The sequence below is a fragment of the Pagrus pagrus genome (assembly GCF_965226575.1).
Source record: "Pagrus pagrus genome assembly, chromosome: 20".
Lineage (NCBI taxonomy): Eukaryota > Metazoa > Chordata > Actinopteri > Spariformes > Sparidae > Pagrus > Pagrus pagrus.
In genome coordinates, this window is record NC_140207.1 from 18,701,373 (window position 1) to 18,716,265 (window position 14,893).

General features: G+C 40.3%; 1 protein-coding gene across 1 annotated transcript in view; it reads right to left on the reverse strand.

Annotated features, from left to right (window-relative positions):
• The window catches only part of abca4a (ATP-binding cassette, sub-family A (ABC1), member 4a), a gene marked incomplete at its 5' end in the record, with an annotated part of 37,763 nt that overhangs the window by 18,066 nt on the left and 4,804 nt on the right, over window positions 1-14,893 (reverse strand). Inside the window, 9 exons of the mRNA XM_084340485.1 lie at window positions 513-735; window positions 860-1,036; window positions 1,122-1,327; window positions 3,175-3,372; window positions 4,194-4,310; window positions 6,941-7,080; window positions 7,981-8,215; window positions 9,837-9,926; window positions 13,976-14,173. Of these exons, the coding sequence (XP_084196611.1) occupies window positions 513-735; window positions 860-1,036; window positions 1,122-1,327; window positions 3,175-3,372; window positions 4,194-4,310; window positions 6,941-7,080; window positions 7,981-8,215; window positions 9,837-9,926; window positions 13,976-14,173 (1,584 nt within the window). The remainder of the gene's footprint in view (window positions 1-512; window positions 736-859; window positions 1,037-1,121; window positions 1,328-3,174; window positions 3,373-4,193; window positions 4,311-6,940; window positions 7,081-7,980; window positions 8,216-9,836; window positions 9,927-13,975; window positions 14,174-14,893) is intronic.

A 14,893-nucleotide genomic window follows, 5' to 3' on the forward strand; every position in this document is an offset into this window, starting at 1 on the left:
CCATTCCTGCAAGGCCGCTGACATAATTCCCATGATGTCATGGTATTCACACTTGTTTCATTAATGATTTATAAGTATAGTATCAGTGAGCCAGTACAATATTATCAATCAAGGAAAAAGATCTGCTAATGATTCACAGTAAAACTGGGTGATATCCTGACATTAACAAAAGTTGAAACTGATCAGAGACACACTTAATTAATCATTAAAAAGAATCATTAGCTTCACAGCTGGATTTGATATTTCTGTAAAATAGCTGGATTGTTCTAATGCCTGCTACAAAGTGAAAGACAAGATTAAGGTTTTTATCAAAGTGCTGGAACATAGTAGAATCGAGCCTACATGCACTCAGGAAGCCCATGCACACACAGTACTGTAGACTGTGTGTTATCAGGGTTCAAACCACAGGTCATACAGTCGTCTTCTGCCCTCACATTAAGTGTTTGCGTGAGATAAATTAGATGGCACAGGAATGAGGATCTTTAGAAGCGTTTTGGCAAATCCATCCTCACCATGATAATGGCGGTGAGGAGAGCGGTGCTAGTGCCCATCATGAGGAAGCTGTCAATAAACCAGGTGGACCAGATGACGCCATTGGTGACCCCCATGGCCTTCAGGGTCTCCTTCAGGCGGAGTTCCTTCTCCAGGACAATACTCTTGACTATCATGGACACGGAGTAGACCCAAGCCAGGACCATGAAGATGGGGAAACAGCGGTTCAATGTCAGCATGAAGCTGGACAGAGAAGAAAAAACAGATGGAGGGAAGACACTGTTATTGAAGCTGGGAACCAGAATTGTGTGATTTTCACAATGTATCAGGATTACTACCAAAAAGGTAGTTAACTAACTCCACTCACAGATCATCCACATAACAAGGGTAGGGCATCTGCTGTAGGTAAACACCTAGTGGCCACTCTTTTCCGGTCTGAGTCTTGATGATCCCATGTTCTATTATGTCCTGGAGGTAAGCAAAGCCACCCCAAACATAGCGAAAGTCATCCATAGGATCCGCTCTGGGGCCAGGGTCCCAATACCTGAGCAATACACATATATTTATTAGTCTTTACGTTTATCATTCTCATACTAAACCCATCATTTCCACTCGACTTAGGTTCTAACCTGTCTTTGACCTTATTGGTACGCTCAACTGCATCAATATCCATACGGATCTTGAACTGAACATGAGGTGGGACATTGGTGGTCCAAGGGAAGATATTCACAAAGACAAGGCCCGCCCAGAACTTGCTCTCCTCCAACAGGTCCAAAGCCCGATAAGTGACGGTGTCCTCGTCAGGCAGAGGCACAAACTTATCCAGGACCACACACTGGAAGAGAGAATCAAGAAGAGAGACAAATAATTGGACAGGTGTTAAACTAGGGTACCAAGGAAGCCCCCCAGCCAAACTGTATTTTAAAGGTGCAATGTGTAGGATAGCAGATTGTTAAGTCTCATTCCCATGCGTTTACCAGAATCGCTTACTGAACCTTAGTGCTGTCTGTTTGAAGACTATTCGGTTTCGCTTTAGACGTTAACCACAAAAATCCTTTCCTTTTAGGTCATTGCCAGCATTACTTGAATTACTTGACATTTAAACATGAATGTCTCTACAAAATGTACAAATTCATGACAATGCATCCAACAGTTGCCAAAAAATTTCCCAAAAAGTCAAATGTACGGTGACGCTAGGGAAAATGAATGTCTGTACAAACGTCCATACATGTAGAAAATATTTCACTGGAGAAGTAATAATTTTGACCTGCTGGTGGCGCTAGAGAAAAAGTCAGAGGATCATCATGAATTTATCCTCTGGGGCCCATGAATGTTTGTGCAAAATGTCAAGTCAATCCACGCAAAAGTTGTTGAGATATTTCAATCTGGACAAAAGTGTTGGACCCACAGAGCGACCTCGCCATCCTTAGTGCTGAGCTGCCAGTATGGCTAAAAAGGTAAAAAGATCAGAGTTGGCTCATGTCACTATGATGCACACCCAGTGACACCGCAGTAGCAGTTGTCTCTTCCCTTCAAAGCGTGTCTGATGTTGCCATTCACTGTAGGCTAATGCAAAGAGGGAGGGCCTTCATCCAAAAAGAAACACTCCAAAACTATTTACTCCTGAGCTCCCATGCAAAGATTCCCTCCCTAAACCCAAAACACACATACACGCAATTTGCAGTCCAAACATGCACATGCATCCAAAACACACACATACACTGCATACATTTACAGACACAATGTACACTAAACATACCCAACAAATGATTCAACTCTTAAAGACCGTCCCTTAATTTACATTCCCCTACTAACACAGCAGCCCCACTGTGTGGGTTGATATGCATGCATGCCACCAACGTGCAGCCAACCAGCCATCAAGCCCATGGTCATTGTTGCTGCTTTATAAAGGATGGTGGATGGAGTGACAGCTGTATCTAATCGACCTCAATCGTTCCCACTCTCCTTGTCACACTCAAGTGCTGTAAGCTTCAACTTGGACAAAAACAAAGAGCACCAACCATCCACCCAGCCATGCCCCCAGGTGCCCCCCATGTCACCCCCCAGTGCGATAGGCCTCTCATCCCGATTAGTCTCCGCAGGGAAAGACCTGATTTTAACTTTGTTTCAAATGCATCGGCCCACTAAATGTGGAGGGCCCTCACAAGAGAAGGTTTGTGATGTTATTTTTTCGTACCCCCCACTCCATCAGCAGTAAACAAAAGAGACTCGACAGCTAGTCTGCTGCTCTGGCTCTCGCCCACCTGGGTAGATTGCCATGTCCCTGGACGGGGCGACAAATTGCAGAGCCCAAAGGCAGCTAAACGCTCACATCGCATCAAGAAAGGTTTTGGCACATTGTGGTTAGGCAACCAGGGTTTTGAAATCAAGTGTCAAGACCTGTGCTTAATTGGATTATTTCTTGAATAGGCCTGTCCTAGAACTTGAACTCTCAGGTGAAGTGAAATGTAGAAAAACAGTCCACATTCTTTCTCTCAGTGTCCAAAACAATCCTGACACTTTGTTTTCATCTGGAAATGTGGAGTCCCCTTTGAATAGTCAGTATAATGCCGCACGTCTCTCAAAATCCAGTCAGTGGTATTTGAGAAGCAGGTAATTTCCCCCTCTACAAGATGAAGTGGATGCTAAAAAGATAAAAGTCTTTTGGTAAAGCCCACTCACATCCCCATACTGGTTGAGCATCCGAATGACCCGGTCAGTAAGGTTAAAGATGTCCCGCCAGTCGAAATCAGGCATGTCGGCTGGACGGTCCTCCGGTGGGCCATTGTGCAGGAAATTGAGGATGTGTTTGGAGGTGAACGGCGTCTCCTCTAGAGTTCTGTCAATAAAATCCATCACTGATGGATTGCAGATGGTGTCCTGAAACAAAATAAGGGAAATAAGGGAATAAGCTTTATTTACCCTGATATTTTCCATTCTCTAAGGAAGATCTTGCTAAGTCATCGGCAGAACTACAATCCAAGCAAACCCAGAGGAAAAAGGAAATAGAAAAGATGTATATGCAGTAAAATGCAACTTAATTTAGCATTAACAATGTTATTAAATTTGCCTTTCACTGAAAAATTAAAACACAAATTGATGGCAAATGTGACATAACGAGAAAGATAAGAATGTTAGAGATAAGCAAACAAGGACAAAAAATAAATAGATGGATGGTGTTCACAGGCAGAAAAGACTAAACAAGAGGGGCAGAGGGGGGGAATAGATGGAAAAGGGAAAAAGATGGCATATTTTTGAAAGATAAGGTTCTATATTCAAGCAGGAAACTTTGTGAACTCCAGAGGCCTCGGCAGAAAAAAATCAGCGAGGAAAAGAGGATGAAATAACAACAACATCATTAATCATTTCATTCAAAGGAACAATTGTTTGGCATTGGATGTCAGCTCAATGGCGACACAAAGGTAGATCCTGATCATATCTGCTGTGTTAGGTACAGTAGGGCTGGTACGTGGATGTAACTTAAGCCAGGATTGAAGTTAAGTCAGCTATAGTGATTTAAATGCAGTGATCTTGCATTCAGTCTTTTATTTTGTTCAACGATTCTTTCAATATTTGGATGCATTTTTAAGGAGTTTCTACCATGGGCACATGATTGGATAAAGTAACATCATACGTGTCCTCATTACTAATGGTGTCCTGTTTAGACCTAATTATTCAGTGACACTATATTATTATCCTACCCGGATCATCTTGACTTGGACCCCATCTTGGAAAAAAGCCCAGATCTGAGGTGCCACTTCTTCCCAGGCCTTCCCCATCGTCCTCAGCCTCTCCAGCTCCTCAAATGTAGTGTTTGCCTACAGGAGAGAGGTTAATGTGTGTGTGCATGTGTATGTGTGTGAATGGTTTGTGTGTCAAGATTGGAAGGGCAGGAAGTTATTATCAAAAACAAACATGCACACACAACTATTTTCACAAACGTTGCACAGTATTCAGAAATATAGAAAAAAACATGGAAATACAAACATTTTGCAGCCGCGTATGAAAGAAATCATGGTGGGGAAAGCTTCAAATGCACACATGTATACACGTGCGCGTGTGTACACAACATTGAGAAACTCAAAACACACACATCCTCCTAATCTCCTGCTACATACCATTCCCACATTAAACTCTCTGCGAAAACAGGCTTTGCAAAGACAACACACACATTCTCACACAAAGAATTCCCGCGGCCCGCTCAGATAACCGGCAACTGTGCGACAAATGCGCTCTGTGCCAAATCGTCAAATATTTACTGCACGCTTATCGTCGAAGCCTTGGATGTGTGTGGGTACAGTGCTTTGTGTGGCAAATACCAAAGGCCGGCTATTTCAGTATTCAGTCATGTGCAGTGGGGGATGAAAGCGCTCAAGAGTACACCCAATTAAACGCCTTCCTCTTGTGTGTGTCTGATTTTGGGTGACAATGGGGACAATGGAGCCAGGGTGACAATGGAGGCCATTGGTGACAACTGGCCGAATGCATTCAGCCTGCCCAGTGAATCCCAGTCAGGTTCCCACAAGTGAGTGCTTCCTCATTCCCCGGGGCAGTTTAAAACAGCAGGCAGAAGCAGGAGGAGGACTGGGGGATTCCTTGAGGTGATTTCTTCAAGGGGGTAGTCGAAGGATCTTGTAGCTGGTGGATATGTCGGGTATTTTGTGCCTCACTTAATATAAACCTATATATACTCCTACTTGAAAAAGTATTATGGAATGCCACACAAAGTAGAATTTCCTACTTGTAAACTACCCCTGACTTCACGAACGAGCAGTTGTCTGACGTCACACAACAATGGCAGCACCCATGGGGAGGGGGTAGGAAGTATTTGTAGACTAAGCATTTGTATTAGGTAAGTGAATGGAATATTTAGATGTTTTCGAGTATAAGTGAGCTGTAAAATAAAATGTATAATTGGGCCTGTTACGCCTGTTTAACTCCTCTCTTGCAGTCATACACGTTGTGCACCAAGATCAGGGTGGAGGTTGGAAATTTCAAAAAGGAAATTTACCTCAGACATTAACTGGAATGCTGCATTAGTTCCACATGTATTATGTGTTATGTACTATGCCCTGAGTTATACAACTCGGATACATCTTTGCCTCCATGCAAGAGGGTAACAAACAAATCAAGTAGTGTGCTAAAACAAAAACAAAAAAAAGACCTTGAATATGGTGCCTATCAGCAATGCTTGACATCTGATAAAGCCAAGGCTACTCTACTGTTAATGAATACAAGGCCAGTGCAGTATTAGCAATAGATTATCTGTGATTAAAACTATAAATGAATGCCAATGCCTGGGCTCAACTTCCTGGATAAAATCCTCTTTTACACTGTTTATGTAAGACGTCTAGCATTCATTCAGCTGTACTTGCTAAGCAGCATATAAAAAGGGTTTAAAGATACACTTTTTAAATTGTTCCTTAACATTATAGAATGTTCGGAAACTGCCATTACTGAGTGCAAAACACAAAAGAAATGAGGGCTCAGAAGTAATTAAATGAAAAGTTGGCTATTACCCTGCATACTTTAATCAACATTAACTTTAATTCTGAAAATGTTCAGTATATAATCATAAACTATGAAGAAATATCAATTTTGATGCCTTTAGGGAAATGTATTTATCAAGAGTGATCAAGTAAAAGAGCAGTACTACTAGCAGAATGCAGATAAGACCTGCAAAGCTCATCGTTACACAAGAGCAGTCGCATAAAGCGTGACAACATATGTTTGAATGCATGGTGTTCCTCTTGAAATACACTGATGCATGACGGAGTTAAAAGGAAGTTGGATGTTTTTGCTCTTGTAAAGTAATGGATTAACCCCTCAGTCATTACTTTCTTGGTGCAATTAAGATCCCAATCTGAGGGAAGAGGAAAACAAAGAGGGCACTAAAGGTCGGGAAAGAGAGGAAACACAAATGTGTGTGTGTCTCTTTGTGTGCGACCACACGTCTTTAAGGACCGACTCTTACTGCTTACATAACACTGAAAAAGCCATGGCGCCAGTGGACTGTGTGGTAGTCACCACAGCCGATGGGCTTGTGTTCTTCCATTGCGACCAAGCCATCCATGACTGCTGCCCCCCTGAAGGGCTTTGACCGACACGTATCTACATCTAGATACAAAGGGCTGGACATGACATGAGGAAAGTTGATCCCTTTTGAGGTTAAAAGCATTGTTCACTGGAGGCTTGCTCACTTACAAAGAAAATAAAAGATATGGATGTCACGGAGTAACAGAAAGCATCTGAAGGTGGTAATCTGGGAAATCTTAATGTATTTTTATACATTTTTCATTCTCTCTCTGTCTTTGTGTTTCTCTAGAAGCCACCTTTATCTTTGTTTGTTGAGTAAGCTCTTGTCATCTTGTCTTGTCCAACAGAAACTAGTGAAATAGACCACTCTGCTTTGGATAAACACATCCACCAAGTTGTCAATGCTGCTTACATTTCGTATGATCTGCCTGACAGCCGGTGAGTCCGGGGCGTAGAGGATCTGTCCCATTAGCATTGGCTTGACAGAGTTCCAAACAATCCTGGTGGCAGGGTTGGATTCCAGATCTTTCATCATATCATTGCAGAAAGGACCTGAGGGGATGGACTATGTATTATTAATGCATTTTATTGAAAGGAATATGGAAAATTGGTCAATTGTATCTCTGCTTATCCACATATACTGACTATATTCTGAAAAATAGCTTGCACAGAGAAATGTTAACTTAAAAATGAGAGCCTTTTGTACTTTATCATTACACAGTGACTTACAGAGCTACTTGCTAAAGTAGTTTCTAATGTCTCCTCCCCTAACCCTCTTGGACATTGTGCAGTTTTGTTTGCTGTACAGTCAATTAGGCTGCTGCGATTATTTTAAAAAATGTGAAGCTAACTTTTCTAGGACTGGATAACCTGTGGCCTTGTGCTTAGAATGAATCATGACTTCTTGTGATGTCTTCGTTTCTTTACTTTAGGAATACTTAAAAAAAGTATGCATGTATAAAAAAGGTTACATGTGCACTCAACCTTTTGCATTTTATTCAGAGTGTTTTTGCAATTTCAACTCCTACCGCTGCCTTCTTGATACACTGTTATGCAAGTTTTTTCTGTTGAAATGATCTATCCTGACCTCATATCTATACTCCCATTACATTGCCTGAAACTGCATATGCTGAAGACATTTTTAAAAACTTTCCACCAATTTCCTCCAAATTTTTATGTTTTGAGGTACCGTGCAAACTAACAAATAAGTTAGACTGAAACCACAACCTTTTTGGCAGAGGTAATTAAAGTGATAGTGTACAAAGATACATCCACTGACATGAACACAAATTAGAGTAGTAGGATTATTGAAAAAAAAAAAAAGGGCAGAGGCATTGCTCCAGTCTCATGAACAAGTCTGCTGGTTTTAAAGTAAAACTGAAAGCCTGTACTGGAAGAATGCTTACTCTATTATCTGTCATACTAATATACTTTTACTAATGGTCTACTCACTGGAGTTGTTGTCATACGTGTAGTCGCCCTGCGCCCTGCCGCCGCTGATGCCCAGGAAGGCTTTGTAGTTATTGTCCTCGTACCAGTTAAAGGATGTGACTCTGGAGAAAGCGCCCTCAGTGTAGCCACACACCAGGCTGGAGGCAGCAGCCATCACCTGTCTGAAGGAGAGATCCTTCTGGAAGAGAGGAGTCATGACCTCGAAAAGCTCACTGAAACTATTCCTCTGGCGCATCTGTGGAGAGATAAGAAGAAAAATAGAGCTTAAATAAGAACAGAGAAGAGTGAGCTTTTAGATGTAATGTAGTCTAGTTTTTACATAAATTTCTTTGTTGAATCTGACAGCCCCTGTGAACAAAAGCGGTATGAGTACTCCTCCGCCTCCAATGGTAAAGATCTTGATCTGGCTAGCACGCACTTTTGTTTTAAAAGCGAAAAAGTACAAAGCTGTACTTTTGACATTCACTAACTATGGTGCAAGGTTTTGTTCCTGGCTGTAGTCTCAGATTGCAACAGTTCAATATTGTGAACTTGCTACAGCTCTGATTGGCACCTCTGGCTGATCACAATACTAACTTATATGTTTGCATATCTATGTTCACCAGATAAAGGACCATTCACGCTGATTCTATGCCTTTTCATCCAATATTTATTTAACCTTAAAAAATACAAGGTACAGTAATCCCTTGTGTTTATTTAGAATAGAATAGAATAGAATAGAATAGAATAGAATATACTTTATTGTCCCCTAGGGGAAATTTGTCATGGACTCAAAGTACATAGTGCATAGTAGTAGCTGCCCTTACAGACAATAAATATACATAAAATAAAGAAAAAAAATACACATGACGGCTAAAGACGTACACGTAGGCAACATACACACTCATGACATCCAATGAAAGATTAAAGCAAATAAAAACAAAACAAACAGAACACCCAATTATTGCACACTTCCCAGGCCTCAGCGTACGGATCTATTTAGAATTTTGATATTTGGCAACAGACAGGCAATCTACCTATTGTCGCTGTCTGATGAAAACCATGTGTCTCCAAATCCTGGATTTTGGATTTTTCAGATAAATTAAAGGACGGAATGTTCCTTTTTTAGTTGAGAAAATTCTTAAACTTAATCTTAATTTACCTGGAAAATGCATTGGCACAAAGCTGTTTTTTTAAACTTGTGTTGTTGTTTGGTCACAGTTTTTTCAGTTGTTGAAAGGATCTTTGGAAGCCTCGTAGAATCTTTGATCTTTGATTTTAAAGGCGAGGAATGACTCATCACCTCGACCTCACGACGACAGACTGTCTATCGTCGGAACGGAGACAAGTGTCTTGCCAACAGGATGTGGGACTGTCAGCTGCACTTAATATCCCATAGAAACATCCACAACAAACAAAACAGTGTTTCCACAAGCCCACGTTTGACTGAATGTTTCGAATACAGGTACATCACAAATTACATTAATGAGACACCTCACCAAAGTGAAAACATGGTCACACTGACAAGGGCAACACAAGCAAATGAATAGGAATGTGAGAGAACAACAAACACAAACAGATCACTCAATCAACACTTGTGGTTAACCTGTTCCATGTCTGGAGGCTTCACCTGTTTTCGCAGCCTCAGTGTTGTTTCGACTGGGTTGGTCCCATAGTGATGATGTATCTGTTTTTGAGGCTAAACAGGCCTGTTCTGGATTTAGCCTTCCTCATACGCACTAAATGATATCCCCCTACTGTCTGTGTTTGCGTAGAAACTCAGGCGAGAGGAAGCAACTGTTTCCTGACAGCTAAAATTAGCAGGCAGTGAACTTTTGAATGGAGCTAGATTGTGGGCTGCGTGAGCTGTGCCTTACCTCTCGCAGTTTGTCCGAGGTGGCAGAGATGACCCGTACCCAGAGGCGAATGTCAATGCCTTGAGAGTGATTGTCCAGCACAAGAGGAAGCTGGGGGAAAAAACACAGATACATCATTTAATCTTTTTAAATATAAAACTTTCCCATATTTCCCACTTTTACTTTGTGCAAACATTTAAACTCAAAACTGTTAATGTGCAGCATTCTGTTTCCCAAAGGGTAATTCCACCAAGTGTGTTTTACAGGTCTTGAGGAGTAGTACTGCATATGTGAAAAAGTAGGATAACGCATTTTGTGGCTCCAGAGGAAGCTGCATGTAGCTGCTGAGTAATTGCCCCCAGTGATGTCCCTCAGCATTGTGGGTAATGCAGGCACCAGGTTTCGGTGAAGGAAGAAGACTGCATGTTTTTAAACTGTGCATACTGAGTCCAACAGTGTTAGTGGAATGCAATGCTAAACCAATTGACTGCTTTCAAAAACCTGGCACCTCCAATACCCACAATGCAATTAGCCATTGAGTGACATCACTGTAGGTAATTCATCAGATTACATGTAGCTTCCTCTGGAGACAAAAAAAGACCCAACTGAAAAAATGCAACTGTAAACATGTGTGAAGTTTTCTTGAACCTGAGAGAAATACCTGCAAATTGCCACTATCATTAACATTTTATATGTTGTTTATATCTGGTGGACACTGTTTTCTCTTGAGGATGTGCAGGTTTGCCCAAAGATCCTCCAGCCAGCTCTCAACACAATAGGCTAAAGGTCCAGGAAACAGCATGAGGCCAAGACACAGAACCAGCAGAGGAGACATCCTTCCCTACTACATATATAGATTCAGCCTATCAGAGAGCAGTGAGCACACGTAGACTTTCCATGTTGGACAAGAAGCCCAAACGGCAAACTTCCTTAGGTGTTTGCTTTTCAACTGTTCACAATCCAGCGCCTGTCCAGATAAAATAAACAATGCTTTGACACTGGCACGTCCTACATAGCAATCCTTCTTTGAGGATCCCGGACTAACTTCATTCAGACAAGCACGTAACTTAAAATACCGTCTCGTCTATTCTTATCTTTAAAGACCTCCATTGTCCATTTAAATATCATCTCAACTTGCACTCACTGCTCCAACTCCACTGTTGCAAAGGAGTATGTGCATCCACAGACAGGGATGAGATTTAAAATCCAGTCCTATAAATTGCAGTAGCAGTCAGATATCTATATATTGAAATATCTATGCAGTCTTTTGTATAACAGCCAGGAGGATTGCAGAACAAAAACATGCTATTCCCATTAAAAATCTTTATAATGCAGTGGCACGTCATTATGTGAATACAAATCATGGGCTGCCCTCTAGCCTGAAATCCTCAGTTACTGAAAATATTTGCTCATCTCCTAGGGGAGGGGACATGGTAAACAAGATACTATGCAAAGAACGTGACTGGATCTATATACTGAACACAATTGATCATATGGATTATGATGGAAGAAATTAAATTATATATGTATGATTGTTCTATTCAATATTTCTGAAAAGGTTTGATAGTTTCTATAATATTTGTATGCGTACTATGCATATATGATGTATACATTAACCAGAACCTGTGACATACAGCTATTATCTTGGTGCAGGCATTAAAACATCTATACTACCACTGCCTCTTTAGTTGAAGACCTCCTTTGTTTTCTTAAAGTTAGCACCCTTTTAAACACTCTAATCACCATGTCCTTCAGATCTCATTTTTCCTTCTTTACTCTCTTACATTTCTTCCTATCTCAATATATGTCTGTATATTTGACTAAAAACTGTTTTCAAGTGTAATTTCACGATATGTCAATGGCTGTATTGATGATGGACAGCTCCAAGTGGCCAAGAAAAGAGATGTGATCTCAATGGGACTAACCTGGTTGAATAAAGGCTAAATAAAAAATATAAATATACTTTTAGATTGAACTGTTGAAAATGATAGAGAAAAGCACTTTAGCTTCCTGCCTCTAGCACAATGAGAGACAGACAATTGGCCCAGACTTGGCCCAGTCCCATGTGATTGTGCCTGGATTAGGTTAAGGCAGAGGGCAGCCATTGTTGCTGTCTGTCTCATTGTGGCCCATGTTTACTCTCAGTGCCCTGTGATTACTAAAGAGAGGAGTGTCTCGTCACTAAGCTAATTACAGAGGCCAAGTCAGCTCAGCTAATGCTTATGGCTGTTTCACAAGTAGTCTGCATCACTCCTTCTGTACCTATATGAAGCACATTGGCAGAGCTGCAGCACACTCTATATAGACTCTTGCAGATAAAAAAGGCCCTGCTTCAGTGTAAGGTCTTCCAGGAAATTTCTTCAACTGAGTGGTGGTTGCTCAATCACATTTGGGGGGTAATTTTGTTATGTTTACATACAGTAATGTTGTGTGTTTGTTGTGTTTATAAAGTATTACATTAATCAGACAGTAAATCAAGGTAAACAAGTGGGGGTCAAAGGAACTAATTCAGTCTAAGATTGAATCTAAACTTGCACAAAATTCTGATCAAACACCAGGAATTAATAATACATGTTTTCTCAGCTATAGTTTCCACATATAGATTAATGGTCTCCACATGTACAAACTCTAATCCACATTAAAAATTAAAATCTTGTATGAAAATCTTGTAATTCACATGTGAAAAATTAAAACTTCTTTTGTGGAAATGTTCATTCACATGTAGAAATAGCTTGTGAAAATGCCCATGACATTATTCTATTCTTATAATTATATTATTAAACACACTTGACATATAATCATATCTAACACTCAACAACAACATGTTGATGCAGGTTGATATCTATATTTCAAATTCCCCATCCTTTATGGAAATGTAAATACTGTCACATGAAATGTATTTTCAAGCTTATCTGCAATATGCACGTTTACATTCTTAAAAAGCAGAGTTCTTTAACATGCCTGGGGAATGATGTAGTCCTATTACTCAACTATAGTATAATTTGGACTTTATTTACTTTAGACACAAAGCCAATTTGTATTTCCCTGAGAAATATTTGTCCCACCCTGTGAGTCAGTGCTCTTATAAAAGTAATAGCAGCTGTTTATCCACTGCAGCGCCTGCTTTAAACAGGCTCTATGAGAGGCCTGTGTGAGCTTGTTAAGTTTCGATCCAGATGTGATCTGAGCACAAACTGCTGATGTGAAGTCAGACAAAGGCTGCAACCAGGAGCAAATAACCTGAATGTAAAAACAATGACATCTTCCGTAAGTGGTTTGATGATGCAATTAGGGATCTAATTTACAATGGCTCTAAAATATATATAAAATAATAAATATATTTCTTCAAAAATAGTTCATAAACATGGCTGTAAAATGTAGACAGTGAAAATATCACGTTGTCATGAGAAACTAAAAAGGGTAGATCCTAATATAAATGTGGCATTTTCAATTTCCAAAATGGGGATGTGATTTATTTTCATTACTTAAAAAACTAAATCTCTCAAGAAATTAACCAGTCAACCAGATTAAGGCATCACTCAGGCACAAACATTAACGCTTATATGACACTGCTTGATATCATGTCCTGCCAAACACTATACTGCCTTATGACAGCTTAACTTCAAGTATTTGTGCCAGCTAATTAGCTGACTGTGAATAGCAATCAAAGATTTTTGTAAATAAACATGGCAACATCCCAAATGGGACTCATCCAACCACAGCTCTATACTGGCATTTCCTATTCATAAACTATAGGGATAACTGCCAAATTATGTCAAATGTATTTATTTAAAATGATGTTTCTAGAGGATTTATACAGTCAGAGCACAATGTATGGCTTGAAAAAGTCTGTCACTGGTATGAGCAGTGTGTAAATGAGGAGCAATGGCTCCCAATCTAACTATGACTAAATGGATTTTTGATTGTAAGTAAATAAAAATTAACTGATAAGATGTAGCATTTAGCAAAGACCCATGGCACATGTCCACAATCTACTGGGGTAACAATTGAAGGTATTACTTACCTAAAAACGTAATAGAAACTGCTATATCTTTGTATGTAATTATTGTTAGGTATACCTTTGACAAGATCATATATTCAAGCCTATAAATCTTCTACTAGCAAATGTTTAAGCCCTCTAAGTCTCAGCCAACACTGACCAGCCGGAAGAGTTTGAAAAAGTCAACATTGGCGTAGAACTTGTCCTCAATGATCTGTAGCCGCTGTGGGGTAAGGATGCACATGGCGTTGCGAACAGAATAGAGTCCTCGGCGGCTGGGGAAGATGAGGAATCGCTCCAGCAGAGTCAGGCTGCAGGCAATGTCCTTTAAATGCAAGGCTGGAACCCCAAAGGCAAACTGGGAAAATGGAAGTGGACAGGAGACATCCTTAGTTGGTTGGTTTTGAGAAAGGACTTGAGAAAGCTGATTGCTGATATCGTTGCACTGTGATGTCTTTTGTTGAACTTCACAGATCACTATTTTCTAGTCTATTTCCTCAATTAAAATGGCTTCCAAAATCAAAGAGTTAAACACTGCAGCCTGTCCCAGAATGCACTGCGCAATGCATGCTGGGACTTACTTTAATTAAAATTTCATTAACTTTACCATTATTGACGGTTATTATACAGCGTCAACTTTCAAATTTGATGAGTTATCTGTATTTCACGTTACTGTTGAGTATAACATGGAAGGAAACTCATGAGGCAAACCAACCCCAGGGACCATCCAATGATGCCATTACTGGGTTTACCGTATAAACTTGCCTGCTGAAGTGCCACACAGGTGCAAGCAGTGATTTACTGAATGCTACAAACCACAGAAGAGGGAGTGGAGTGTCAGTAGACTTGACAGTTGGCCTCATGTGTCAGGATAAATTGCCATAGATTGATGTATGTGTGTCTTACTGTGCAGATTGCCAAAGGAAAATTTCGTCCAGCTGTTTTTCAGCGAGGATTACTGGTACCATTGAATCAGATACATCCATCATACCTGAAGTGAACTTACTAAACACAAAAAATTAAGTAGATGTGCCCAGAACTGCAGAGGAGTGAGTCAAAATATTTTCTCGTCCTTAAC